At 39.2% G+C, this 26972-nt stretch overlaps 1 protein-coding gene across 4 annotated transcripts in view; it reads left to right on the plus strand.

The window, feature by feature from the left end:
* Nucleotides 1-26247, plus strand: part of GALNT11 (polypeptide N-acetylgalactosaminyltransferase 11) — a 52011-nt gene extending 25764 nt beyond the window's left edge. For all 4 annotated transcript variants that reach the window (XM_046670125.1, XM_046670124.1, XM_046670126.1 and 1 more), the window contains 10 exons: nucleotides 3534-3657; nucleotides 6451-6617; nucleotides 8698-8823; nucleotides 12090-12339; nucleotides 17324-17441; nucleotides 18847-18999; nucleotides 21187-21405; nucleotides 22823-22927; nucleotides 25188-25325; nucleotides 25580-26247. In XM_046670125.1, coding sequence (XP_046526081.1) covers nucleotides 3534-3657; nucleotides 6451-6617; nucleotides 8698-8823; nucleotides 12090-12339; nucleotides 17324-17441; nucleotides 18847-18999; nucleotides 21187-21405; nucleotides 22823-22927; nucleotides 25188-25325; nucleotides 25580-25711 — 1532 coding nt within the window. In that variant the 3' untranslated portion in view covers nucleotides 25712-26247. The remainder of the gene's footprint in view (nucleotides 1-3533; nucleotides 3658-6450; nucleotides 6618-8697; nucleotides 8824-12089; nucleotides 12340-17323; nucleotides 17442-18846; nucleotides 19000-21186; nucleotides 21406-22822; nucleotides 22928-25187; nucleotides 25326-25579) is intronic.
* Nucleotides 26248-26972: the final 725 nt, after the last annotated feature.

Here is a 26972-nt window from a genome sequence, read left to right on the forward strand (position 1 = left end):
GACCCTTTAATGGGGAAAGAATAGTCTTTTCAGCAAATGGTGCTGGGACAACTAGATACCCACATGCAAAAAAATGAAGTTTTTCATAGGGATAAATCTTCATGACCTTGGATTTGGCAATGATTTCTCAGATATGACACCAAAAGTACAAGCAACAAAAGAAAAAATAGATAAATTGGATCTCATTGAAATTTAAAATTTTTGTACATCAAAGAACACTATCAAGAAAGTGAAAAGAGACAACCCACAGAATGGAAGAAAATGTTTGCAAATCATCTCTCTTAATGGGTCCATTATCCAGAATATATAAAGAACTCTTAGAAGTCAACAATAAAGACAAATAGCCCAATTTAAAAATGGGCAAAGGATTTGATAGACATTTGTCCATAGAAGATATACAGATGACCAACTGTCACATGAAAAGATGTTAAACATAATTAGTTTTTACAGAAATGCGAAGCAAAACCACAATGAGATACCATTTCACATTTGCCAAGATGGTTGTGATTTTTAAAAATGCAAAGTAACAAGTGTTGGTGAGGATGTGGATAAATTGGAACCCTCATACATTGCTGATGTGAGTGTAAAATAGTGCAGCCGCTGTGGAAACAGTTTAGTGGGTGCTCAGTAAGGTACACACAGAATTGCCGTACGAGTGGCTGGCCCCACGGCCGAGTGGTTGAATTTGTGCACTCTGCTTTGGCAGCCGGGATTTCGCCAGTTCGGATCCTGGGTACAGACATGGCACTGCTCATCTACAACTAGAATATACAACTATGTACTGGGGGGTTTTGGGAAGAAGCAGCAGAAAATTGGCAACAGATGTTTGTTCAGTTGCCTATCTTTAAAAAAAAAAAAAAAGAATTACCATATGACCCAGTAATTCCACTCCTGGATATGTACCCAAAAGAATTGCAAACAGGTGTTCAAACAAAAATTTGTACACCACTGTTCATAGCACTGTTCTCAATAGACAAAGGTGGAGACAACACAAATGTCCATCAGCTGGTCAAAGGACAGACAAAGTGTGGTATATCTGTACAATGGAATATTACTCAGGCATGGAAAGGAATGAAGTTATGATATATGCTACAACAGAAACGAACCTTGAAAACATGAAAAGTGAAAGAAGCAGGACACGAAAGATCAGATATTGTGTGATTCCATTTATGTGAATGTCTAAAGTAGATAGATTCATAGAGACGGAAAGCAGATTAGTGGTTGCCAGGGGCTGGGGAGGGACGGACGGGGATGAGTGCCCTAATGGGGATGCAGTTGTTTTGGGGGATGGTGGAAATGTTCTGCAACTAGTTGTGATTGATTATACAACATTGTAAATGTACTAAATGTCACTAATGATAAATTTTATGTTAAATACATTTTGTCACGATCCGAAAAATGAAAAAAACCCCACTAAATTTCTTATATAAAGAAAACTTAATTTAGAAGGAATTACTGTCAATCAATGTAGTAATAATTAAAAGTGTGCTTATTTTTGAATAGGGCATTATCCTTAAACAGGAAAAAGAACCTATTAAAAAGTACATTTTAGAAAGATTATCAATAACAAATTTAGAATTAAAAATAGATTTTATGATTTAATCTGCAGTTATCAAATTAATTGAAATAGCTCCTCTGGCATGCTAATTAATTGAGATTTGGCTGTAATTTTATTTGAGCAGGGGAGGGAGAAAAAGTAAGCTAACGTGATCTTTTTTCCTCAGTTTTACTGATATATAATTGACATATATAACATTGTATTAGTTTAAGGTGTACAACATAAGGATTTCATATATGTATATATTGTAAAATGATTACCACAATAAATTTAGTTAACATCCATCACCTCACATAGTTACAGGTGTTTTTTTCTTGCGATGAGAACTTTTAAGATCTGCTCTCCTAGCAACTTCCAGATATACAGTACAGTATTGTTAGCAGTAGTCACCATGCTCTACGTCACATTCCCAGAATTAATTTATTTTTTAACTGGAAGTTTATACCTTTTGACAAACTTCACCCAGTCTGCTGCTTACTACCTCTGCCAGCCTCTGGCAACCACAAATCTGTTCTCTGTTTCTATGAGTTTCCTTTTTTTAGATTCCACATATAAGTGAGATCATTCAGTATTACAGTATTTGTTTTTCTCTGTCTGACTTATGTCACTTAGCCTAATGCCCTCAAGGTCCATCCATGTTGTTGGAAATGGCAGGATTCCCTTCCTTTTTATGACTGAGTGATAATCCACTGTATATATACCCCACATTTTCTTATTCATTTGTTGATGGATATAAACTGATCTTTTAATATGGAATAATTTTTCATCAAGAGGTCTGTATTAGAAAATAATTCTTTTATTATTCAGTATGAGGCAGTCCACCGTTTGATATTTGTTCAATCAAGGAATATTTATTACTAATCTAATTTGTACAAGGCACTGTTCTGGATTCTGGGTATTTAGCAATTTTTATTTTATTTCTTTTATGTTTTGAACATAACCAAAGTCTCTGCTTTCATGGAGTTTCCATTCTTGTGTAGAATGCTGATAGAGCTTTGTTCTTTTGTATTTAAAAAAGGATGTCCTCCAGCTTTAAAAGTTCCAGAGAGAAAGCATATTAAGAAGTGAGTTCCCAAAGGGGACTTGCGGGCTCTAGTCACCTCTGGTCAAATAAATTGAGGAGACGCCTCCTTCTGTGTTCCTTCCCCGCACACGTGGGTGTCCATAAGACATCAAAGGACCGGTGTCATCCTGCTGTAGAAAATAGATCTCCTCGACTTCTAACATCCAGCGTTTCCCTGAATTATTTGACCATGGAATCCTCTTTTTCTTTTTAACATCTATTAATGTCCAGTGGAATTAGTTTTCCATGACCAGACTTTGGGAAATGCTGTTACAAGGGAGTCATTCTGTGAGAAGAGGCTAAAGATTTGGTACAGGAAAGAGAAAGCAAAAGGACACTTTATTGTTCTAGGTAAAGGTAAGATTTCTGACAGAATTTGGGAGCAACGATGTTAAGTTATGGTGATCTCGATTAGATCTGTGCGGGACTTTCTTGACTACGAAACTGATTAAAGTTTAGAGCCAGAGACTTTTTATAGAAAGATTTATCCAGAATCCTTTTTTTTAGGGGAGGGGTCCGTACAAAAACTTGCCTGTAATTGGGGCCTCTTGAGATCCATAGGGGTTCTATAATCTGTTGCCTTTATGGAAAAGAATCATCATCAAGTCTCTTTTTTCTTGGTCATCGGTAAGCTTTTTCTTGAAAATATTCTTAAGATTATGGCTAATAAGCAGATGTCATTTACGGTTAAGGTATACTTGCTTACTTGCTTTTTGAGCTAGATTGATAAAAATCTGACTTTAAGCTTAATTTACTATTTTGAAAATGAAGACAATCTAGATTTGAGAAACATGGCTATTATCTGGTTATAAAAGGTTAAAGTCAAGATTTTCTTGAGATCGTAGTATCCTAATAGTAATTATAGTAGTCCCTTCAGATGGATGCACTGACTGCAACTTCCCTCTTTTGCAGGTATGATTTTTAATGAGCGTGATCAGGAGTTGAGAGACTTGGGCTATCAGAAGCATGCCTTCAATATGCTCATCAGTAACCGCTTGGGCTACCACCGAGAAGTGCCAGATACAAGGAATGCAGCGTATGTTCCTCATGAGTCTCTGCTAATCCTTCCACAGCAGTGCTTTTGGTGCCGGTGTAACAGGTCGTGAGGACGGTGTTGGTATTTTGCAGTTAGGCTTCGTTATTCTGGGAGCCAGAGAACTTGAGACAGATTTCCGTTCTTACTGCTTGCAGCCACGTAGTCTGAGATTGTGCTGACAAAATTCTAGAGCTTGCTGTGTCTCTTTTGAAATTTAAAATCATGGGGAAAAGGAGGGAGGTGCTAACTGCATATAATTAAATAAGCTTCTGAGCATAAATTTGTTTTTAAATGTTTATTTATTGGATTCAGGGCAAAAAGGGATTAAAATCAGTGGAGAATTTACTCATCATCTCACTTTTCTGTTTTCGTTATTTTTGTTTCTTTTTTTTTTTTGGAAGATTTTATTTTTCCTTTTTCTCCCCAGAGCCCCCTCGTACATAGTTGTATATTTTTAGTTGTGGGTCCTAGTTGTGGCATGTGTGACGCCGCCTCAGCGTGGCTTGATGAGCGGTGCCATGTCCATGCCCAGGATCTGAACTGGTGAAACCCTGGGCCGCTGAAGCAGAGCGCACGAACTTAACCACTCTGCCACGGGGCTGGCCCCACTACTTTTGTTTCTTGAAAGGCTTTTCATTCATGTGGTGGCTCAGTCAGTCACTCCCAGACAGACCTTTTTGAGCACCTTCTGTTTGCTAGACACTGTATTAGGCCCTGGAAATAAACAGAATAATAAATAGTCCCTGGGTTCGCAGGGCTTAGAGTCCAGCAGGGGAGGTAGATAAGGAAGCGAGTAATTGCAGTAGCATGAGAGTAAGGGCTGTGATAGGAATTAGTGAAATGGGGCCTCCGAGCCAGAGTGGTCAGGAAAGGCTTCACAGAGGGTGATGACTGAGCTGTGATGCAAGGGGAGGTTTCTCCATGTACAGTAGTCCCCCCATCTGTGGGGCATATGTTCCAAGACCCCCAGTGGATGCCTGAAACCTCGGAAAGCACCGAACCCTATATATTCTGTGTATTTTCCTATACACGCGTAATTTGAGGAGTGACAGCAAAACTGGCACGAATTTCTTTTTTCTTCTCCCCGGTTTCACGGGTAGAATATTTGTTCTTATCGTAAATTTTAGCAACCTCAGCATACAGTTTTTTTCCTTTCCTTGTGTTAAGAACTTTCACCTTTTCACTTAAAGGAAGCACTTTACTGCTTCTCCTTGGCATATCTGAATTGCCAGCATCACTACTCTTGCACTTTGGGGCCATTAGTAAGTAAAATAAGGGTTACCTGAACAGAAACACGATACCATGACAATCGATCTGATAAGAGATGGCTGCTAAGTGACTATTCAGTGCTGGTGAATACACTGGCTACGCTGGACAAAGGGCTGAGTCACGTCCAGGTGGGGAGAGATTTCATCACGATACTCAGAATGCTGCTCAATTTAAAACTTATGGATTGTGTATTTCTGCAATTTTGCATCTAATGTTTCCCTACCACAGTTGACCATGGGTAACTGAAACTGTGGAAAGTGAAACCATGAATGAGGGGGGCTACTGTATAGGGAACAGATTATGGCACAGAACTGCAGTCGTGTGTCGCCTAACAACGGATGCGTTCTGAGAAATGTGTCAGATGCATTGTCAAGTGATTTTGTTGTTGTGTGAGTATCAGAGAATGTACTTACACAAACCTAGATGGCATAGCCTACTGTACACCTAGGCTCTATGGTACTAATCTCCTGGGACCACTGTTGCACATGCGGTCCAGTGAGTAAAACGTTGTTAGGTGGCTCATGACTGTTTATGGTTTGTCAAAGGGACTGAAACAGTTCACTTTGGCTGTAGTGGGAGAATGGCAAGAGGCTGGAGGTAGGCAGGGCCCAGACATGGGAAGACTTTGTGTGCCATGCAAAGAATGTGGAATTCCAGATTTGATTCTTTAGGTTAGTGGTTTTTTAATCGTTCCTTAGAGCCACCTAACCCATTTGATCATGATAGTTGCTTATGTGGAAGCTCTTCCATTATCTTGATATATAAATCATGGTTTACCCAAATCTTTTTCTGTTATTGGACAAAAAAAGTCAAATTTTCAAGTAGAGTTTCATATTTCTGTTATTTCCTTTTGAAACCTCATTGAGGAGAGGCTGAACATCAGGTTATGAGTGCTGCATTAAAAGCTTGCGGTGGGCACAACTAGAATATACAGCTGTGTACTGGGAGCTTTGGGGAGACAAAGAAGGGGGAAAAGAAAGATTGGCAGTGGATGTTAGCTCGGGTGCCAATCTTAAAAAAAAACAAAACCTGCACTGGAGCTCAGCCCAGTGGCTAGTGGTTAAGTTCACAAGCTCCGCTTTGACGGCCCGTGGTTCACAGATTCGGATCCCGGCTGCGGGCCAGCGTACCACTTATCAAGCATGCTGTGGCAGGCATCCTACGTATGAAGTAGAGGAAGGTTGGCACAGATGTTAGCTCAGGGCCAGTCTTCCTCAGCAAAAAGAGGAGGATTGGCAGCAGATATTATAGATCAGGGCTAAGCTTCCTCAAAAAAAAAAAATTTTAAATGTTGACCTAAAAATAAGCAGAGTAGCAAGTATTGGGAAGAGAAATAATTAACAAATGTAAAAACCTTGAGGAAAAAAACCACATTGTTTTCTTAAATCCTTTTTTAAAAAAATTATTGTTACCATAACGTAAGGAAGAGGCTGAACAACGAGGCCACTTAATGTTTGGTGAATAGTAACCTAAAACACTTGAGCCTGTTAAAATGTTGGAATTTTCTCATATTTGTTTTCACAGATGTAAAGACAAGTCTTACCCCACAGACCTGCCAGTTGCTAGCGTTGTTATTTGTTTCTACAATGAAGCCTTGTCTGCCTTGCTCCGGACCGTGCACAGCGTCCTAGACCGCACGCCAGCCCGGCTTCTTCATGAAGTTATCCTTGTGGATGATGACAGTGACTTTGGTAAGGAATGTGTAACTGGTCATGTAGGATGAGGCCGTCATTCACTCTAGTATTGACAACATCAGCAGAGCTGACCATTCAATGCGTAGGGACGTCATGCATGCAGTTGCCGTGGAGCCACCCACACGCAAATATGCGTCCGTTGATTATAGGATGATTTCAAGGAACTGCAGTACCTTTGTAACCTCTTTACAAACTGTGCTACCCAAATTTAGCCCTTTAAATTTTTCCCTTGGCTTACGCTTTTTTAAAAAACTTTTTATTGCTAAATAACTGTGGATTCACAGTAAGTTACAGAGAGGTCCTGTGTACCCCTTCACCCAGTTTCCTCCATTGGTTACATCTTACATAATTAATAGTACAATATCAAAACCAAGAATTTGACATTGGTGCAATGTGTGTGTCCAGTTTTCTGTCATCTTATCCATGAATAGACTCCTGTAGCCACCACTGCAGTCAAGATCCAGACTACTCCGTCACCGCAGGGATCTCCCCTGTGCGCCCTCTTTGTATTCACACCCACCTCCCTCCCCCAACCATCACCGCAGGGATCTCCCCTGTGCGCCCTCTTTGTATTCACACCCACCTCCCTCCCGCAACCATCCCGAATTCCTGCCAGCCCTAATCTCTGTGCATTTTGTCATTGCAAGAGTGTTATAAACCAAATTGTTCAGTATGTGCCCTTGAGATTGGCTTTTTTCACTGGCATAATGCCTTGGCTTATGTTTATCTAGTCAGTCTTTTACGCCGACTGCTCCCAGATAGAAGTGGATTGCATTCTGATGGCTCTTAGATCTCTGAATGCCAGTATTTTATGATTCAGTACGTATTTTAGACACCTTTCTTTAATTCACCCCAGACTCTTCTAAGAATGGTTTCATGTACACGTGGCAGGCTGGAGGGCTTTTTATTTATGCTCCTCATTCAGCTCAGCTCAACCTCGTGGCATAGATTGTATCCCCATTTTACAGAGGAGGAAATAGTAAGTAACTTGCTCAAGATCCCATAGCGGTTAATTGGTATAGTTCAAATTAGACCCTTGGTCCACTTAGCTCCAAACCTTCTGCTCTTTTGCTTATGGCAAGTTGCAGAGATAACACTGATAAATTGTATGCCAATCACATATTTTTTCATACCTCTAGTCTTTATTAAGCGCCTTCTATGTTTACAACAGAATTGGTATACCAGTATACTTAAATATACAAAGTGAGGAAATGGATGCCGAGACCATTGGGAGTAAAATGCTCAAACCTTGGTAAATATGGAAACCTCACAGGAGAAAATTTAGAAAGGTTAATATAAAACAAAACTTAATTTCAAAAATGAATGATTAGGAAACCAAGAATCTGAGTCTGGACCAAGTACACGATTGGCTAAATACTAAATTCTAGAATTTATGGTGTTGGATTTTTTTTTTTTTTAAGTCAACCTGTATTTTGCTTTTCACTTATTTGGTATTTTATCTAAAAGGGGAAGTTCATGAAAATTTACAATGGTGTATATACTAACTATGGAAAGAATTACTACTTCTTATCTGATCTTTGCAGTTATCATGAAATTTAAAGGTAAATGAGCTAGAATTTATAAAAAGTATTAGTGCCCTTGGCAGGCGCTAAATTAATACAAGGACGTGTTTAGTGCTGCTATTATATAAGTCTTGGAAGGGGCAATAGAGTTTGTCTCAACTATTCTGAAATGGAGTAAGACTTAATAAATTACTTTGAAACAAAAGATATTTACATCTCATTTTCTTTGTTTTAAGTCTGATTTATATGCAGTCAGTTGAACATTTATTCACTCAAGACATTCATTTCTAACATTATGCAAAGCATTGTGCTAGTCGCTATGGAAATGCAAATGTGCCTATAACTAAGGTAACTGTTTCTCTTGGCCAGCAGTCCAACTGTCATCCTTCATGTCTTTCCTTTTTTTCCTTTCAGGATAAGAAGCTATGATCTTTTAAAATAAAGCAGAAGACGATTATATAATTTACTTGATAATTTGTTGTTGCAAGTACCAGATACACCTTTAGAGTAGCTATAAAATGTCTTTATATGTGTCTCATGTGGTTTATTTTCAGATGATTTGAAAGGAGAACTAGATGAATATGTCCAAAAATACCTCCCTGGAAAAATTAAAGTAATAAGAAATACAAAGCGTGAGGGATTGATTCGAGGAAGAATGATCGGAGCAGCTCACGCAACAGGTATAACTTCCCATTGGCGTTTCTTGGTGGGTGTTGAGTGCTGAGGGCTGTGTCCTTGGAGCCCTTCCTGATTCTGCAGATGTCTGTGAAAGTGGCATCTTCAATGGGCATTGCTGGGAGGAGAGAGTTGGCTTGTTCAGTTTGGAAAGGCCTTTTTATAACTTTAACCTTGCTATCCCAAAGCACAGACTCCAGGGAGGTAAGCTCTGGAGTCCTCACTGGTGTATTTTCATTGTGGCCCTTATTGTTACTTACTGTCCCTCAAGTAAGTATATATATTGTTCACTTATATAAGTAGAAAAGTCCAAAATACAACTGAACTTTTGTGGGTTTTTTTTCTTTGGTGAGGAAGATTGGCCCTGAGCTAACATTCTGTTACCAATCTTCCTCTTTTTGCTTGAGGAAGATTGTTGCTGAGCTAACATCTATAACAATCCTCCTCTATTTTATGTGGGATGCCACCACAGCATGGCTCGATGAGCAGTACTAGGTCTGTGCCTGGGATCCAAACCTGTGAACCCTGGGCCGCTGAAGTGGAGTGCACAAACTTAACTGCTGCATCCCCGGGCTGGCCCCTGAACTTTCATAATTTTTTTAATAGGAAATTTAAAATATATGTACCTGAACTGATTTGAATTATGCGAGTAATTCTTAAAGTGCAAATGCATACCAGTGGTTATATGTACCATGATTTTAGTTGGGTAAATGGATGTAATGTAAAAAACTGACTTACATAGCTTTAAAGTTATTTTCTTTTAAATTTCCTTTCACACCTTCTGATTCCATCGAGGAGAAAGTCTTGTTGGTACTAATATATCTTTAAAATCTTTCCAACATACATTAATCTCCCCCTTTAAAAAGAAAGAACAGGTATCAAATTTACAGTCCTCTCTTGAAAAATATATCTGGTTAGTCTTCAGTTTTTCCCGGTCAGGGAACCATACCACCTGTCTGTCGGTTGTCGCCACATGTGGTGGCTGTGATGCTGAAAGCTGTGCTACCGGTATTTCAAATACCAGCAGGGTCACCCGTGGTGGACAGGTTTCAGCGGAGCTTCCAGACTAGGACAGATTAGGAAGAAGGACCTGGCCACCCACTGCCAAGAAAACTGGTGATGAAAACCCTGTGAATAGCAGCGGAGCGTGTCTGATATAGGCTGGAAGGGGACAGGGTGGCGCAAAGAGACCAGGCAGGCCTCTGCTCTGCTGTGCACAGGGGTGCTAGGAGTTGGAATCGACTCGATGACACTAACAGTTTTCAGTTACATTCTATCAATTCCATTGTATTTCTTTTTATGGTTCCTTCTATGTAAGGTTGATGATTCTGATTTTCATTTAAGATCTTGATAAGAAATTTTCCTTTTAAAAAATATTTAAGTTAAATGAATTTGTTTAAAAATAATTAGGTATATAACACTGCAGATAGTCCATGGATATGGCCAAAAAACCCCAAAAACATGAAGGTAAATTGAGAATTCCAGAACTTTGGGGGCCATTCTCTACTAGTGGCAACATCTCCTACCTTCCTGTACACTGCTTTTCTCAAGCTAACCAGTCACTGGGGTTTAAGGTGGTTGGCACTGCTCATTGCCTCCACCTGTCCTGTGCACCCACTGTCCCATTTGCTGGGTTTAGTTGGGACTTCGTTTTGAGAATCTTTCTTCTTTCCTCCTTTCTCTTAAAGCTACAGTGAACTAAAGCAGTTAAAAAAAAGTGAGAAGTAGCTCCGCTCCTTCCAGTCTGTAGTCACACGCAGGTTGGATGCAAGGCTTAGGGCTCTTCTTCTTTAGAATTCTGCTCAAAGACTGACTGACTTGCTGAAGGCAATGAGGTAGAGAGAAAATTGTGGGGTATTTGTGGGGAGTGGCAAGATTAAGCCATTTGAAATATTGTACTGTTATAATATTACTGAGAGTTTAATTTTTCAGATAACAATAGTCATTTAGGTTTTTTTTTTTAATAATCTGCTGGTCCATGTTTAAAGGTAGTTTAGGATCTGTCAGAAACAAGCTAGTTTTTGGGAAATCAGTCCCCGGTTCAATGTGACCATGTATAATCTTTCTTTATTTAGTTAAATTGGCTTTAATTGGAAAAAGTAACATTTTTAGAATTAAGAAAAGCTGTGCGTACATTTTCTGCTCACAGGAACCTTGATTGAATTTTCCTTTTCCTCACACTGAATAGTTTGCAGGTTGAGCATCTTGCCTTTCTGCATTAAGTGGCACCTGGTGGGCTCTGCTCCTTACATCCTCATACTATAGTTGGCGGACATTGCACGACACAACTGACTGACTGTCGTCATAAAGAGCTTTCCTGCCTGAGCTATTTTTGCTGTCATTAATTGAAAAATAGGGTGCCTCTGGTGCTTTAAGTAATTCATGTAAATCTATATTGATACATTCATGGGTAAACCTTTAGAATAATGAGCATGCTATCTGATGATGAGATTCTAAGTTTCTCAATTGCTCAGAAGAACCATGAAGTTATCAAAGAAATTTGGAATTATCAAAGAAACCCTTATTCCTGCTACCATTTATCAAGAGGAGTTAAAAATGCAAGATAAAATCTTCATGATTTTTATTTTAATAACTGGAAGAAAAGTGTATCCCAAAAAGTGTAAACCACTACAGCCAACAAGGTTGGGGGAATTGGAAAGGAAAGGTGGAAAATGGAAGAAAAGAGAGTGAGCACATCTCAGTCTGGTGGTGAATCAAGGCGGGAGGGAGCTGCATCACTGACATGACGAGAGGGGTACGTGTGTCTCTCACTGCTGAGAGAATTGCTGCGTTGTAGCAATAATCTGTAATGGCAGTCATGTTTCTGAGTCGCCATTGAAAGTGGAGTTATGTTCCCTATCCTCTGTTTACTAAGGCAGGGAACCATATACTAAATTTAGAAATATTTTGATTACAATAATTGTAATAAAAATATCAACACACAACTAGCCACTATCATTGCATCCCGCTCTGTACCTGGCTTTCCAAGGAACTGAATTGTTCCTGTGAGATTTTGAATCTTTTTACTGAGGAGAATCTGAATTGTCTGTAAATTTTTTCAAGAGTTGTGCATATTACTTCCTTAGCCATAGCAGTACACTTCAGGCAGAATTGTTGGCCAAAAGATTTCCTTCTTTCTGATTAGCAATAAAGTGATGGTTTAATTGTTTGGGCTGGAAGGGTGGTAGTTGTGTCTCATCCCGTTGAGCTGGCAGCGGCACGGACATGGAGTGCTGCGGCATCTTGAGGCCCGTGTTGTCTGCCTCCTTAGGAGAAGTCCTGGTGTTCCTGGACAGCCACTGTGAAGTGAATGTGATGTGGCTGCAGCCCTTACTGGCTGTCATCCAGGAGGACCGGCGGATGGTGGTGTGCCCGGTGATCGACATCATCAGTGCTGACACGCTTGCCTACAGCTCCTCCCCTGTGGTGCGGGGAGGATTCAACTGGGGCCTGCACTTCAAGTGGGACCTCGTTCCCCTTTCCGAGCTCGGAGGACCAGAAGGAGCTACCGCACCAATAAAGTAAGGTTTCTCCTGAATATGTGAAACATTCCTGCCAGCACTTCTTCAGAAGAGAAAAAGATATTTTAAAGATAATTCCTTCGTTGCAAGAAGGAAAAACATTAGCTTAATTTGTCCATTAAAAAATCTTGAGCGCTTACTGAATTTTATGCACTCTGCCCGGTCCTAAGGAAGGATAGATGAATAAGAAATTGTCCATGCCCTCAGATTTATAGCTTAGCGAGAAGGGCAAAGTCAGCAATATCCTGGGATAATTGTTGCGTAGGATAGCATGGGAGTACCCCGTGTGCTGTGTTATTCATGTCAAATGCCATGGTTTCTGGCACTGGTCATTAGCCTATCTTCATTTCTTTGCTAGTAATAAATGGTGCTGTGAAGAACATTGAATAGATAAGCTTTTTCTATGATTAGGACTTGTAGGATGGATTCCTACTAGTGTAATTACTAAGTTGTATGTGAATTATTTTCAGTTCTCAACCATATTCTCTAGTATTATACATCCCTTATATGTTATTTCTCTTTCTTTTGTTTTCTTTTAAATTTCTCACGTAGATTTCAGAGAAGTTTGTCTATATTTCTACTTTTTAAAGTTCTTGGACCTACTCTTTCTTTTTTTAAATTTTTTTACTGTAAAAAATAGCATACATAAAAAGTACACGTATATATGTATATATGCACAGAATTTAATAAATGGTTATAATGTGAACACCTATGTAACTACCACCCAGGTCCAGAAACAGCCCCTAGATGCCCCTGTGCAGCCCTTCCTGGTCACAGCCCTTGCCCTTGTCCCTCGAGGCATCATAACGCTGACCTGGTAGTCTTTTTCTTGCTTTCCTGTAGCGTTTTGCCTCCTAAGTGTGCGTCTCTAAACAGTACAGCTTAGTTTTGCCTGCTTTTGCACTTCAGATAAATGAAGCCGTGGGACTCATTATTTTGTTTTGCTTCTTTTACTCAGTATTGCTTTAAAAATTCATGTGTTTTGCAGTGTATAGCTGTAGTTGACTCATTTTCATTGCTGTATAATATTCTGTTATGTTAATATATCCTAACTTATCCAGTTTACTGTTGGTGGGGCACTTGGGTTGTTTTAAGTGTTTTTTTTTTTTTTTTACATTACAAACAATGCTGTCACCAACATTCTTATGCTTGAGTTCTAGTTTACAGGAGTGAAACTGCTGGGTCACAGGGTATGCCTCTCTTCACCTTTAGTAGATAATGTTTTCCCAACACTTCAGGTGTCTAGAGTGCCATTGGCTGCTTAGTTGGCCTATGGGTGCTTTCCAGCTTGCCTTCGTCTGAACCAGATGTGGAGGGGAGGCTGACAGAGACCTTGGCTGGTTCCAGGTGCCTGATGTGATCTGCTGGTGGGGCGGGCTTGTCTTCTATTCTCTCAGGCTTCGTGTGAGAATCTGTTGCAGCTCTTTTTGAAGTCCATTGAGAAAGCATCCCCGGCTCTCAGTTGTCTTCCTGTCTTCACATGCTTGCAGCTCCTCTTCTCGCATTCCTCCCAGGGGATTCAGTGTGGTCAGTCTCCCCGTCCCCTGCCCAGCCCTGCAGATGGGAGTTAGGTGCTGGAGCGCATCTCTCAGGAGAGCAGGGCTGCCTCTGGGGACTGTCCCTCAGTGGTTCTGCTCTCTATGACCTCGCGTTCTGTGGTTGGAGGCAGACACTAGCGGTGACTCTGTTTTTTCCCTATCTCCTTTATGACTGTGCATGTTTTTTTTTTAGAAGATGAAATATGTGTAGTCCAATAAAGTATTTCTTAAGATTTCCATTGCCAGTGCGAGAAGGAGGCAGCCCAGACTGTTAGATATATTCTCATTCTTAGCTTCAGCGCAGTTGCCAATTTCATCATCTTCATGGATATTTGCTTTTCATTGTTTCCTTGTTAACAAATCAAATAGTATAGAAGAACTTAGGATGAAAAGTGGCTGGCTCCACTCCTTTCCTCCCTATCCTCAGTCCTCCCCAAAGGCAAATCATTTTAATCGTTTTTATTTTTGGTCTTCTGTTTCTTACTTCCTTAACTGTAGATGATATGCATAGTCTTCCTTTCAACTTGAAACCAAGTTTAGACCCTCTCTTTGGGAAAAATGAAGATTTAGCTCATTTATATCACTCCCTTGTACTCCTTATCACCTGGTGTTTATGGTAAGTTTTAGTTATTGTATTGGTTCCTTTTGATACTTAAAAAAGTGCGTTTCTTCTTCTGTTGACTTCTGAGAGCATCATTTGACACCCCTCCTTGTACAGTGAGGATATTAACGCCCCTTTCTCCTCCTATTCTTTTTCCACTTTCTCCTGTAAGCTGTTTCACTTTTATAATATTATGGCTGCTAACTCATTGAGTTGAATGTTTAGGTTTTTTAAATTTTCAGCCTTTTTTCTTTTCTAATACATGTATTTAAGATGATAAATTTTCTTCTAATCATGGCTTTAGCTGCATCCCACAAAGTATGATATATCGTTTTATATCATCATTTATTTCAAAATCTTTTCATTATGATGTCTTCTCTAATAACCCGTACGTTATTTAGCAGTGCATTTATTGTTTTCCAGACATGTGGAGATTTTATAGTTGTTGTTTATTCCCAGCTTAACTACACTGGTCAGAAAACATTCTGTGTGATTTTAATTCTGGGGAAATTGGTGAAATTTGCTTTATGGTCTAGCATATGATTAATTTTTATAAATATTCCTTATGTGCCTGGAAAATTTGTATTTTCTGCGCTTGTTAAAGATGAGATCTGCATGAGTTTGGTCAGATTTATGGCGTTATTCGAATACTTCATATTTCATTAATTTTTAATTCACATGTTCTATCAGTTTTTGAAAATGGTATGTTAGTTTCCCACTACAATTTATGTTTTCTTCATCTATTTTGAGGCTGTGTTAATAGATGCATGAAAGGTTAGAATTATTAAATCTTCTGGTGAATGAAGCCATTTATCTTTATGAATTATGTTTTATTCTATACCTTTAGAATTGTGAAACTTTTTCTATAGTCTGGCATTCATGTGGCTGTTCTGGCTCTGTTCTGATTCGTGTTTGCTGTCAGTCTTTCCGTGGTCTTATCTTTAGATGTGCCCCTTGTAAGCAGCATGGAGTCGCTCTTGTTTGATTATGTTTTGTTTTTAAACTAATGTGAAAACCATTGTCTTAATTAGGGCATTTATCTGATTACATTCAATGATATTACTTATATTTTGCATTTATGATTACAGTAGTACTATTTGCTTTCTATTTGTTCTCTTTGTTTTATGTTCTTTTTTCTCTTGCCTTCTTTCAGTCTGAGTTCTGATTTATCATCATTCTGTTCCCAGCTGCCACCCGTCATTAGATGTTAAACATTCTTTTCTTTCAGTGGTTACCGTAGAGCACACAGCATGCGTCCTTAACTTACCAAATGTAATATAAATTGGTGCTTTCTCTAGAATGCAAGGATCTCAGAATGTTCATACTCCAATTATCCCCCCATAAGTTATAGTGTTGAAATATGAACGTGTGTGTGTGTGTATGCATGTATTTTTTAACCCCACAGGACATTTTTTATGTAACGATTATTCATTTAGGTTACTCACCTATTTCCCCTTTTCTGTTATTCTGTGTTCTTTCTGCCTCCACAAACTTCCATCTGTGATTATTTTCATTCTGACTAAAGAACACATCTAGTATTTCTTCTGGTGATTATTCCTCTCTGTCTTTTTCTGAAAATGTTTTTATTTCACCCTTATTTTGAAGAATAATTGTACTCAATCTCTAGTTCTAGATTGGAAGATATATTTTTCAGGACTTTGAAGGTATCATTCAAGAACCTTCTGGCTTCCACTTTCTCTGGTGAAAAGTCAGCAGCAGTTTTATTTTTGTAAAGGATTCTTGTTCGTTGGCTGCTTACATTCTTTTTCTCTTTTTGTCAGAAGTGTTTTTCAGATATGCATGAATTTGGTTTCGTTTTTGATAGTACCTAATTATCTGCCAAATTGTCAGTCTTATCTTTGATGCTTGAACACGTTGAGCAGTTATTTAAGCTCTCTGCCTAATCCCCACATTGTTTGAAAGCCCGTACGTCTATTTCTGTTGTAGGTTGTTTCTCTGGTTTTTCTTTCGTGTGATCTACTTCCTGATTGCCTGGTTATTTATTTGTTTGCTTGGGTTTTTTTGTGTAGTGCCAGATATTATATATGAAAAATTATAGAAATACATTCATACCTGGCATGATGTTTTCTCTCTGCAGAGAAAACTTTGCTTCATTTCTGGCAGGCAGCTTGGGACGCTAGAATCCATGATCGCCTAATCCTCTGTCAGGAAGTGAGATGACGGGACGCTGGGCTTGAGTCTCTGAGGGCCAGTCTACCTCAGAGCCTCTCAGCAGCACAGGGTCTTCAGCCTGGGCGGCATTGACCTCTGGGGCCAGATAATCCTTTGTTGTGGGGGCTCTCTTGTGCATTTTAGGATAGTGAGCAGCAGACCTGGCCTCAACCCATCAGATGCCAGTAGCACCTGTCAGCCAGCTGTGACGGCTGGAAATGTCTTCAGACGTGTTTGCTTGGGGGCAGAATCATCCTGTTTGAGAGCCACTGGTCCAATATGTTCGAGTCCAATTTAAAGTGTGAGGTTTGTCTGGTCTCCCATTGGCCGGCCCTGGAGTCCAGTTTTTATCCCAATGGCTCTATGATACTGTCAAAAGGAATTAAATAATTCATTTCAGGTGGCTTTCTGTCAACAATAGTCATAATAATAAAGTACTTTTGATACTTAGACAAAGTAGCCTTCATTTGCCAGGTATCTAGCATATCATTAGCAATCTAGAAAATTCAGTTCTGTGGCCCAGTTCATTCCCTGATATTAGATAAAATATGTTTCCTAACGGTTAACTAGTTTTTATTGGTAATGTTCCAGAGCTTCACTGAATGTCTTAAAACAAACAGCAGGTAAGATAATGGACTCACAGACTCGGTGCGGTGATCCTTCCCTTCCCTAGGTCGCCTACCATGGCTGGAGGACTGTTCGCCATGAGCAGACGGTATTTCAGTGAGCTTGGACAGTATGACAGTGGCATGGATATCTGGGGAGGAGAAAATTTAGAAATATCATTCCGGGTAATTTTATCTTTTTGCATGCTTAATTACTAACTTTGTGTGTGTTGGAATATAATTTTCATCCATCATCCCATATTTTCTGCAAATGCTCTTTGATTATCTTTATTAACAAATTGTCCTTAATGAATGCTACTTTACCATAATTTATGATATGGATACTATCCATTCAAAGTGTCAAAAGCATATAAGAAGCTTTATCTTCGTTTTATAAGCATTTAAAAGGGATGGTTGTAATGAATGGTTGGGTATAAATTTAAATGTGCATTTAATGTAGAGTTTTATTCTTTCTCTGTCAGTTTATTGATCTTATTTGATGACCCTGGATATGTGTAGTTGGGGTGATCAGATTTCCCTCATTACCCAAGACCATCCTGGTTCACTTGTCCTCTCTTGGAGAAATCATTAATAGGTCCCCATTTCACTTTCAGAAGTAGCCCAGTTTATATAAATTATGTCATCACCCCATGTATAGCTTACTGAATCCTCTATATATACAGGTACCTCCACCCTAAGGAAGAAATTTGCCTTTCAAGATCTCTCCTCTTTTCCAGTTTCTCAGATTGGAAAGATGACAGTATGGGTGGGGTCTGTGGCTCAGGGAGCTGAGGTGGTGGTGAGACAGTCTGGAAAAGGCAGGAGGAGAGTGAGGGAAAGGACTCAGCCTTCCCCTTCCAGCAGATGTCCCCATTCCCCACCTCCCATCTCCTGGTCTAGATGCGGAACTCCCCTTCAGATAAGACCACACTACCTTGTGCATAGGTTACTTTGTATTTTTGCAAATGCATTAACCATGGTGTTTTTAAAAGGTAGTTTTTCCTACATAATCTTTAGAACTTTAAAGTTGAAAGGAATAATAGATATTGTTAGTTCAGTAGGTAAGGTAAATGAGTCCCACAATAATTGAAATAACTATATAAAGTAACTCAAATAGTCAAGGGCAAAATTTAGACCAGAACAAAGATCTTTTGAATCTTAATCTGGGGTTATTCTGTATATTTAATAAAAAACTTTTTTCTAAAAAAAAATGTATATGTACATTTTATAAGAAAGTACCTGTAAAACTGAAATGAGAGGACCAGTTAGTAGGCTTTCCTTGTCCCTAAGTCCTGAAGATCAAGTTCCTTGATCCGTTAAAACAACAACGTATGGTAAGTGTGATTTTACACACATAGTAATAAAAGAATATTACATTGTTTGGGAATTTAGGGTTTTTTAAAATCATAAAGACATAAGTTTTAAAACGTACCCTTTGACTGTCTTCTGTTTGAGTTGATATCTAATAGGATAAATCTTCTCGTGAAGTTTCACAGACACCTGTTTAGTAAAGATAAGTTGCATGAGAATTCATACGTTGATTTCACAGCACTGCGAGGCAACTATTAATACAGATTTTGCTTCTGACCAGATTTGGATGTGTGGAGGTAAACTCTTCATCATCCCTTGCTCTAGAGTCGGACATATTTTCCGGAAAAGGCGGCCATATGGTTCTCCTGAAGGCCAGGACACCATGACACACAACTCCTTGAGGCTGGCATATGTTTGGTTGGACGAATACAAGGTGAGGTGAAATTTCTTACTGAGAAGGAGGAATGATGGGCTGGGCCTTCTGTGGGGTGGCTTTGGTTGCTTTTCCGTCTGCGCGTCTCTGGGTGACCTTCACTTTAGGGCCATCTCTCCCTAGATTTCTCTTCTCTCTCTTCACCCACTGCTTCCCTCATTTTTTGTTCTCTTTTAATTTTCCAAGTGACCACTCTCTAAGAGGTAATACAGCGACTATCAGAAGAAATTGTTTTCTTTAGTTTCTTTATTCCTTCTGGTCCCTCTCCTGTAACTCCCACAGAACCTGGCCCCTTTTCCTTTGCTCACTGGGCTTCGCTGTGACCAATCCCACTGCTTCCTCTGTTAGATTCTGCACATGTGGTATTCCTTCCCTCTGTCTCTTCTGCTATACACAACTTTCAATGATGTTTTCTTTCTTTTTTTTTTGAGGAAGATTAGCTCTGAGCTAACATCTGCCAGTCCTCCTCTTTTTGCTGAGGAAGACTGGCCCTCAGCTAACATCCGTGCCCATCTTCCTCTACTTTATATGCGGGATGCCTGCCACAGCATGGCTTTTGCCAAGTGGTGCCATGTCCGCACCAGGGATCCGAACCGGCAAACCCCGGGCCGCCAAAGCGGAACGTGTGTGCTTAACCGCTGCGCCACAGGGCCAGTCCCAATGATGTTTTCTTTGTAACAGCTTTGAGGTATAATTCACACATCATTTTTATTTATTTATTATTATTTTTTAAGATTGGCACCTAAGCTAACATCTGTTGCCAATATTTTGTTCTTCTTCTCCCCAAAGCCCCCCAGTACATAGTTGTATATTCTAGTTGTGAGTGCCTCTGGTTGTGCTATGTGGGACACTGCCTCAGCACGGTATGGTGAGTGGTGCCATGTCCACACCCAGGATCCAAACCGGCAAAACCCTGGGCTGCTGAAGCAGAGCGTGTGAACTTAACTGCTGAGACGGTTTGTTAGTGTGAGCTATGTCTATTGACAACTACTATGTTAGAAGTTAAAAGTGAACATTTGTTAATTCATTAAAGACAATAACAAATTTATTACCTATTAATATAAATAGCATGTTTTTAACAAAACAAAAAACTTAGACTAGTGACACAGCTTTACATGTTTGCAAATCTTTTCACCACTGGCTAAAAAGAAGTCAGCCACATTCTCATCTCTGCATTCAACCTGTTACCGTAAGTTGTTTGGTTAAATATATTTTAAAAAATACGACTTCGTGAGAATATGTAATTTAAAATGGAAGAAATATTCTAATAGCTGTCCAGAAAATTATGGCCCTTCTTTTTTGATACTACATCAAAACTCAATAACTTTTAAAGGTCAGTTCCAATGTGGAATATGAAATCCTATCACTTAGCTTTTCAAATTGCTGTATTAAAATCTTCCGGTCTGTCTTGCTCTTTGAATGGTCTTTCACCTATGCCAGATTTTTATAACATCGTGCGTTAGTATTTGGAAAATATAGTCCACTGGGTTGTGAACTTCTTCCAAATACTGACAAATTTCCCTATACAATATCCAAAACATCAGACTCATAAATATCACTAACTGAGCTCGTCAGAAAAGTTGTCAAGTACTAGGAAGCTGTCAAGCTTGTGGTGGTGGATACCAGTTTCCCGAGATTCTAATTGTCACCGGAACATCTGAATTTGATCATTTGCACCAAGTGCAATCAGTTGTTTTCCTTGAAGTGGGGGCTCGGTTGGTTCGACAACCATGGTGTGTGCATCATTCTTGTACATGAAGAGTGTGCCATGGAGAAAAGCGACTACTTTAGCTCTCAACTCAACTGCACATATGTTTTTCCTTGATATAATAAATGACATTGTAGACAACAAAATATTTAATGATAGACTCCAGTTTGAGAACTGCTGATCTCATGTGTAGCCTGTTTGATTGATTCTAAGATGCACATTTTTACATGTTTTGCCATTTCTGAAATTGGGGTGTATCTTACAATTTAAGATGTCTTATTGGTATTGTTAATGATGGACCTAATTGTGTGAAAACTTTCCAATGACATTTTCTGGCAACATCAAGAAAACACTGGCGTGGAAAATTTTTGCTCATAATCCATTTTTTCAGTTGTTTTTTAAACCACAGATATAATTGATAATATTTATTTTAAACAAAAATCCATTTCTTCTTTTTCATTTTTCTTTTTTACATTCAGGAGCAGTATTTTTCCTTAAGACCTGATCTGAGGACCAAAAGCTATGGAAATATCAGCGAGCGTGTTGAATTGAGGAAGAAATTGGGTTGTAAATCATTTAAATGGTATTTGGATAATATTTACCCAGAGATGCAGATTTCTGGGCCCAATGCCAAACCCCAGCAACCCATTTTTATCAATAGAGGGCCAAAACGTCCCAAAGTCCTTCAGCGTGGACGGGTAAGAAAGTGGTTTTACAAAAGGATATCATTAGAAGTTGTATGATATAATAAATGACATTGTAGACAACAAAATATTTAATGATAGACTCCAGCTTGTCTTCCATTATATTCACTTTATGCGAATTTCCCTACTCAGGTGTAAGACCTTAGAAATTTTAATATCTTCACTATTAATATTAAGAACCTTTACCTGCCAGTGTTAGAGAGAGCATGACTTCTCTAAGTTATATGCTAGCTTCCGAGTGGATAGATATCAATGTGAATATACAAATAAAGGCAATATAGGTGAGTATAAAATTCCTTGAGCAGAGGCCAGTCCAAAGAGGAAAACAAAAGGAGAAATGGGGCAGCTGTAGACCGTTTGGCTACAGCTCTGGGAACTGACTCCAGACAGGAGGTGGAAGATGGGTAGGGTCTGAGTGGTGGTGTGAGGGAAATTTCACACTCGATGTTCCAAGCAATCATCTGAGCTTAGCAGAAAACCCCTTGATCAACCACATTTCTTTAGATGTTCCCTTTTGTTTCTTATAGAATTTCCTCAGTTTTGTAATAGAGGTCTAGCCGTAAGATCGTACCTTTTTCATGAATCATTTCTTAGAGTTTGCTTTCTGAAAGTTCAGCGTGGATGTTATGATTGTTACCCAGTCTTCTCTGCTTTTGTGTTACGAAGAAGGCACTCCTCTCAGGGTCCTTTCCCAATGCCACCGATTCTTAAGTGGTTAGAATTCAGCCTGGAGCTTTCCCCTTCTTGTTCTCTCTACTTTGTAAGATATAGAAAAATCATCAAGATGTTTATTATTGTTTTCTCTTTAAGTGAAAATGGGTACCAGTCTGTGTGCACACGGTTGAAATCCTTTACCATTATTCTTCTTGCCTTGCAAGTCTGATCTCATTTAATACTTAACTAATCCTTTTGCCCAGACTGGATGCTTTGCTTCTTTTATGGATCTCACCTTCGGAATTCCTGTGGCATTTATAATCGGTATTTATCTCTAGTCTAGCTTGTATATTACATTGAATTATGTGCTGTCTGGTTTATACCTTTTGTTCTTATTTCCTCAATTTCGTTTTAAAGTCCTTTAGCGCAGAGGTGATATTTTAATTTCTTTCCTCTCCTATAGTAGATTAGTAAACTTGTAGGTAGAATTAGATAGAATTTCTATTTGACACTGCTTGCATATATTGTTAAAATTACCTATAACCTTGAAGTCTCTATTGTGATGCTCCTATGTTCTGAGGCTAGAGTTTAGGAATTAAAAAATGCTTATCTTTTTATGACCTTTGGAATTCATTCCTCTGGAATACTATTTTCATATTTTATCCAAAACATCCTTTTCTAGCATTCTAATGAATCTTCTCACGTTGGTCTCTCTCTTCACTTGCTGGGTTGTCAAGAACAGTCTCTTCTTTTGCAGCTCTATCACCTCCAGACCAACAAGTGTCTAGTGGCCCAGAGCCGCCCAAGTCAAAAGGGAAGCCTAGTAGTGCTTAAGGCATGTGACTACGGTGACCCAAATCAGGTGAGTGATGCCTCTGAGCTCACAGCTAGTCCTTGGAAGGTGTTCTTCAGTGAAGGCGAGCTGCCAGCAGCTGCTCCTGAGAAGCGAGGAGTAAACATCACGATTTTAATATGACTTTTTTTAAATTATATGGTTTAATTTGGGAATGATTTTAGAGATCACCTAATACAACTGTTTTTGTCTCCTTTGTATATTTTTCCTACCTCTGCTTATTGTTTGTCTTGGTAGCATTTTGTTTAAGAGCATTATTTGTACATTCCAGTTATATAGAATGAATTTGAATTATATAGAATGAATTGAAAGCTATATGAATTTATTAGAAATGGCAAAGAAAGTGCACCCTCTTTCTGGACAAGAACATTAAATCTGCATGAGATGAATCAGAATATCTTTGGTAGAGTTTTCCCTGAACTCAGATTTTCCTAACTGATTTTTAGCAGTTCATCAGAGGAAACCACAACAAAATTTCAATTCATTTCGTTCATTTAATTTGTTTGAATGTGTCTTTTCAATGATATTAAATGGACCTAAAAATAAGCAAAAACTTATTTTAGTTTGGAATTGCAGTTTCAAACTGATTTATATCTGATGAAATAGCATAACAGCGCTCTCAGCTCCCAGCTATGGGGCCTCAGGACTGCAGTGCTCAAGACAAGTCGTAAGTTTCATTTCCATCTGAGCAGTGGGATGCTGTCATTCAAGAACGAAGAGAACACTTGGGCTTTTAACGTAGAGTGTGTCCTTTGAAATTTCATAGAACACATTTTATTTCTGGGAGAGTTCATGCACACTATCCAAGAGGTTATACATTCTGAAAAACATGGTTTAAAAAGGTTTTGGGGTCATACCTGGGGATGAGAGGCATGAGGTTGTAGACTCTGAAGTGTTACATTGTAGTGACATTTTGGTGGTTTAGATCCCAGTGGGGTGAGATGGCTGAAATTTGTTCCAGAAAATGAGAAGTTTGAGGAGGTGGATTATACTCTGTTATCTGTACTACGTTGTGACTGAGCAGAGTTATGCTAATACTGTGGCCACTAGCCACATGTGGCTGTTTAAATTTTAAATAATTAAAATGGGGGCCAGCCTCATGGCCGAGTGGTGAAGTCCACACGCTCTGCTTCAGTGGCCCAGGGTTTCGCTGGTTCGGATCCTGGGCACGGATGTAGCACCACTCATCAGGTCACGTTGAGGCATCATCCCACATACCACAACTAGAAGGACCTACAACTAAAAATACACAACTATGTACCGGGGGCTTTGGGGAGAAAAAGGAAAAATAAAATCTTTAAATAATTAAAATGAAATTAACAATTCGTTTCCTCAATCACACTTGCCACATTTCCAATGCCCAGTAGCCACATGTGGCCTGTGGGTCCCATGTTGGACATGGATTATGAAACATTAGCATCATCGCAGAAAGTTCTATCATAGCACCGATGGAGAGTCTCTTCATGTTACTGGAGACAGCACACATACATTTTGGGCCTGAAGGTAGAAGTAGCAATGAGTAAAATAATTCATAGACTAGAAGACAACGTATTTCTTTTGGGTTTAGTGATGGCACATGTTGGAGAATAAGTTATTCATTGCACTCATCCACTTCGGTCAACTTCGGCTCTTTGTTCCTGAAAATAATCTGAGAGACCATAAAGAAGACTATCCTGAAAGATCACTTGTAAATCTCAGGAAAATCCTGCTCTGGGCCATCAAGACGAAATCCTAATCTGTGTCTGAATGTTATTATGATCTGGGATTCGAGTCTAATGTTCCACAGGAGAATGTGATGTAGCAGCTCGTGCACATCAGCACTGCCCAACGCATGGGGGTATGAAAATGATAGCCTTGTGTGTTTCCTGTGCACAGAAGGCAACCAGCAGGCTCACTGGGCCGCTCCAGTTCTTATGCAGTCTAGGAATTAAGAGCATTATATAATTGTGGAATCCTAGCATTGGAAATGATCTGCAATCATGTGCTCAATTAAATTCAGTCAATTTAAGTTCAGTTAACAAAATTCAACCACTGCTTAAGTTTCTTCCTGGAATTGTACCTCACTTTCTCCTGCGTTAGTTCATTCCATTTTCAGATAACTAAGCTCATAATGCCTCCACGTCACTCTGGTACGTTGATCTGCTCCCGCTTTATGAGATCATAGAGAATAAATCCATTTGTATCCCACAAATGTATGAAGTGTTGTGCAGTCTGAATTTCAAAGTCTAAAGCAAAATTTGGGGTTTTGATCTTTTGTTTTCTTCCTTAGGTCTGGATTTATAATGAAGAGCATGAATTGGTTTTAAATAATCTCCTCTGCCTGGATATGTCCGAAACTCGCTCCTCAGACCCGCCGCGACTCATGAAGTGCCATGGGTCAGGAGGATCCCAGCAGTGGACCTTTGGGGTGAGGAGCTTGGTGACGATGGGAGGATGTGAGGAGCCCAGCAAGGCTGAGTGAGGGAGCATGGCAGAGGGACTTACTCTACCCCGAATGGTAGAAGGTAGTTCTGAGTCTGTGGTGTCCCTTGAGTAAGTAATCTGAAATATTCCGCATCTCTTCTGGGTTTCCGTATCTTCTTTACCATATTCTGGCTGTAAGTTTTTCAAGTTAAAGCAAATAACTGGTGGTGTTTTTTTCTTGCTGCCTCTTTGTTTCAGAAGAAGAATCGGCTGTACCAGGTGTCAGTTGGACAGTGCCTGAGGGTGGTTGATCCACTGAGTCACAAAGGCCATGTCGCTATGGCAATCTGCGATGGCTCTTCCTCACAGCAGTGGCATTTGGAAGGTTAAGGTGGACGCCACGGCTAGAATGGTGATTCGTTATGCGTATCCTGTGGAGAGACAGCAGATGGCTAAAGGTGGGAGCACCGAGTGACCGTTAGCAGGCGAAGAAGGGTGTTTCACCAAGACACTGAGGTCATTTCTGAGCTGCTGTTAAGGAATTTCTTGCTCGTAGTAGGAAACCAGATTGCAATTTTAACTCTGTAAAGAGTCAGGTTTGTACAAAAGGACAAAACCCTGGAAATTGACGTGTCTATTCAAATTAATTTATGCTTCTTTTTAATCTCCTTTAATAATGGAATGGTGTTTATCTGATCAGGAACTTGTGATTTCCTTTCTTAGAAGACTTCATAGGAGACAGTTAATTTTTTTTTTTTACTTCTATTTTCATGTTCTAAATAGATAATTTTAAACTGGTTGAATCCACATTACTTTTAACTTCAGAAGACATCATTTATGAGATTATATTTAAGAGGCAGTTAACTATTATAAATTATTTTGATGATTTATGGTATTATCTACATTTAAAATAAAAGATCTTTTTGATTATTTACCTAGGGTTTTTTTGTCTGCTCTTTTGTGTTGGGGCCTGTGGTCTGGGTTGTCCTACATATGTGATACATAGTAAGAAATACATTTGGATTTGGCTGCTGAACCGATAATACAGGGAGCAGCCCCTGAACTCAAGGAAATTTCACAGTGTCTTAGCTTGGACTCTGTGAGTTTGAAGCTGAAGGCATGTGAATTTGGATGGTTTACATTAAAGTTGCCTGTGAAACATCCAGCTAGAGTCGTCAATTAGTCACTTGGATATAGAGGTCAGGCTCTCAGAAGATACATCTCAGAGAGAGAAATTTAGGAATCATCTGTATATAATGTAAATGCCCAAATATAATGTTTTTTTTCCACCAAAATTACATTTCAGAGGAGACATAGTCTCATGGTATAGGGTTCCTTCTCAGTTATTTCATCTTGAACCACAAAACACTTTAAGCACCATATTGGAAACTTGTTGGAGAAGAGTATATCCTAAACATTTTATCTGTCATTCAACTTCAACGACCAGGTGGAACATATGGAAGACAAGAAGCAGCAAGATGGGAGATTTAAACCCAACGAAATCAGTAATCACAACAAATGGAATCTGATTAAATGTAACTGGGTCTAAATGCCCCAGTTAGAAGGCAGAGATTGTTAGATTGGATAAAAATGCAGACCCCACTATATGCTGCCTACAAGAAACTTACTTTAAATATGAAGACACAAGGCC

Source organism: Equus quagga, chromosome 8 (genome assembly GCF_021613505.1).
Source record: "Equus quagga isolate Etosha38 chromosome 8, UCLA_HA_Equagga_1.0, whole genome shotgun sequence".
NCBI lineage: Eukaryota > Metazoa > Chordata > Mammalia > Perissodactyla > Equidae > Equus > Equus quagga.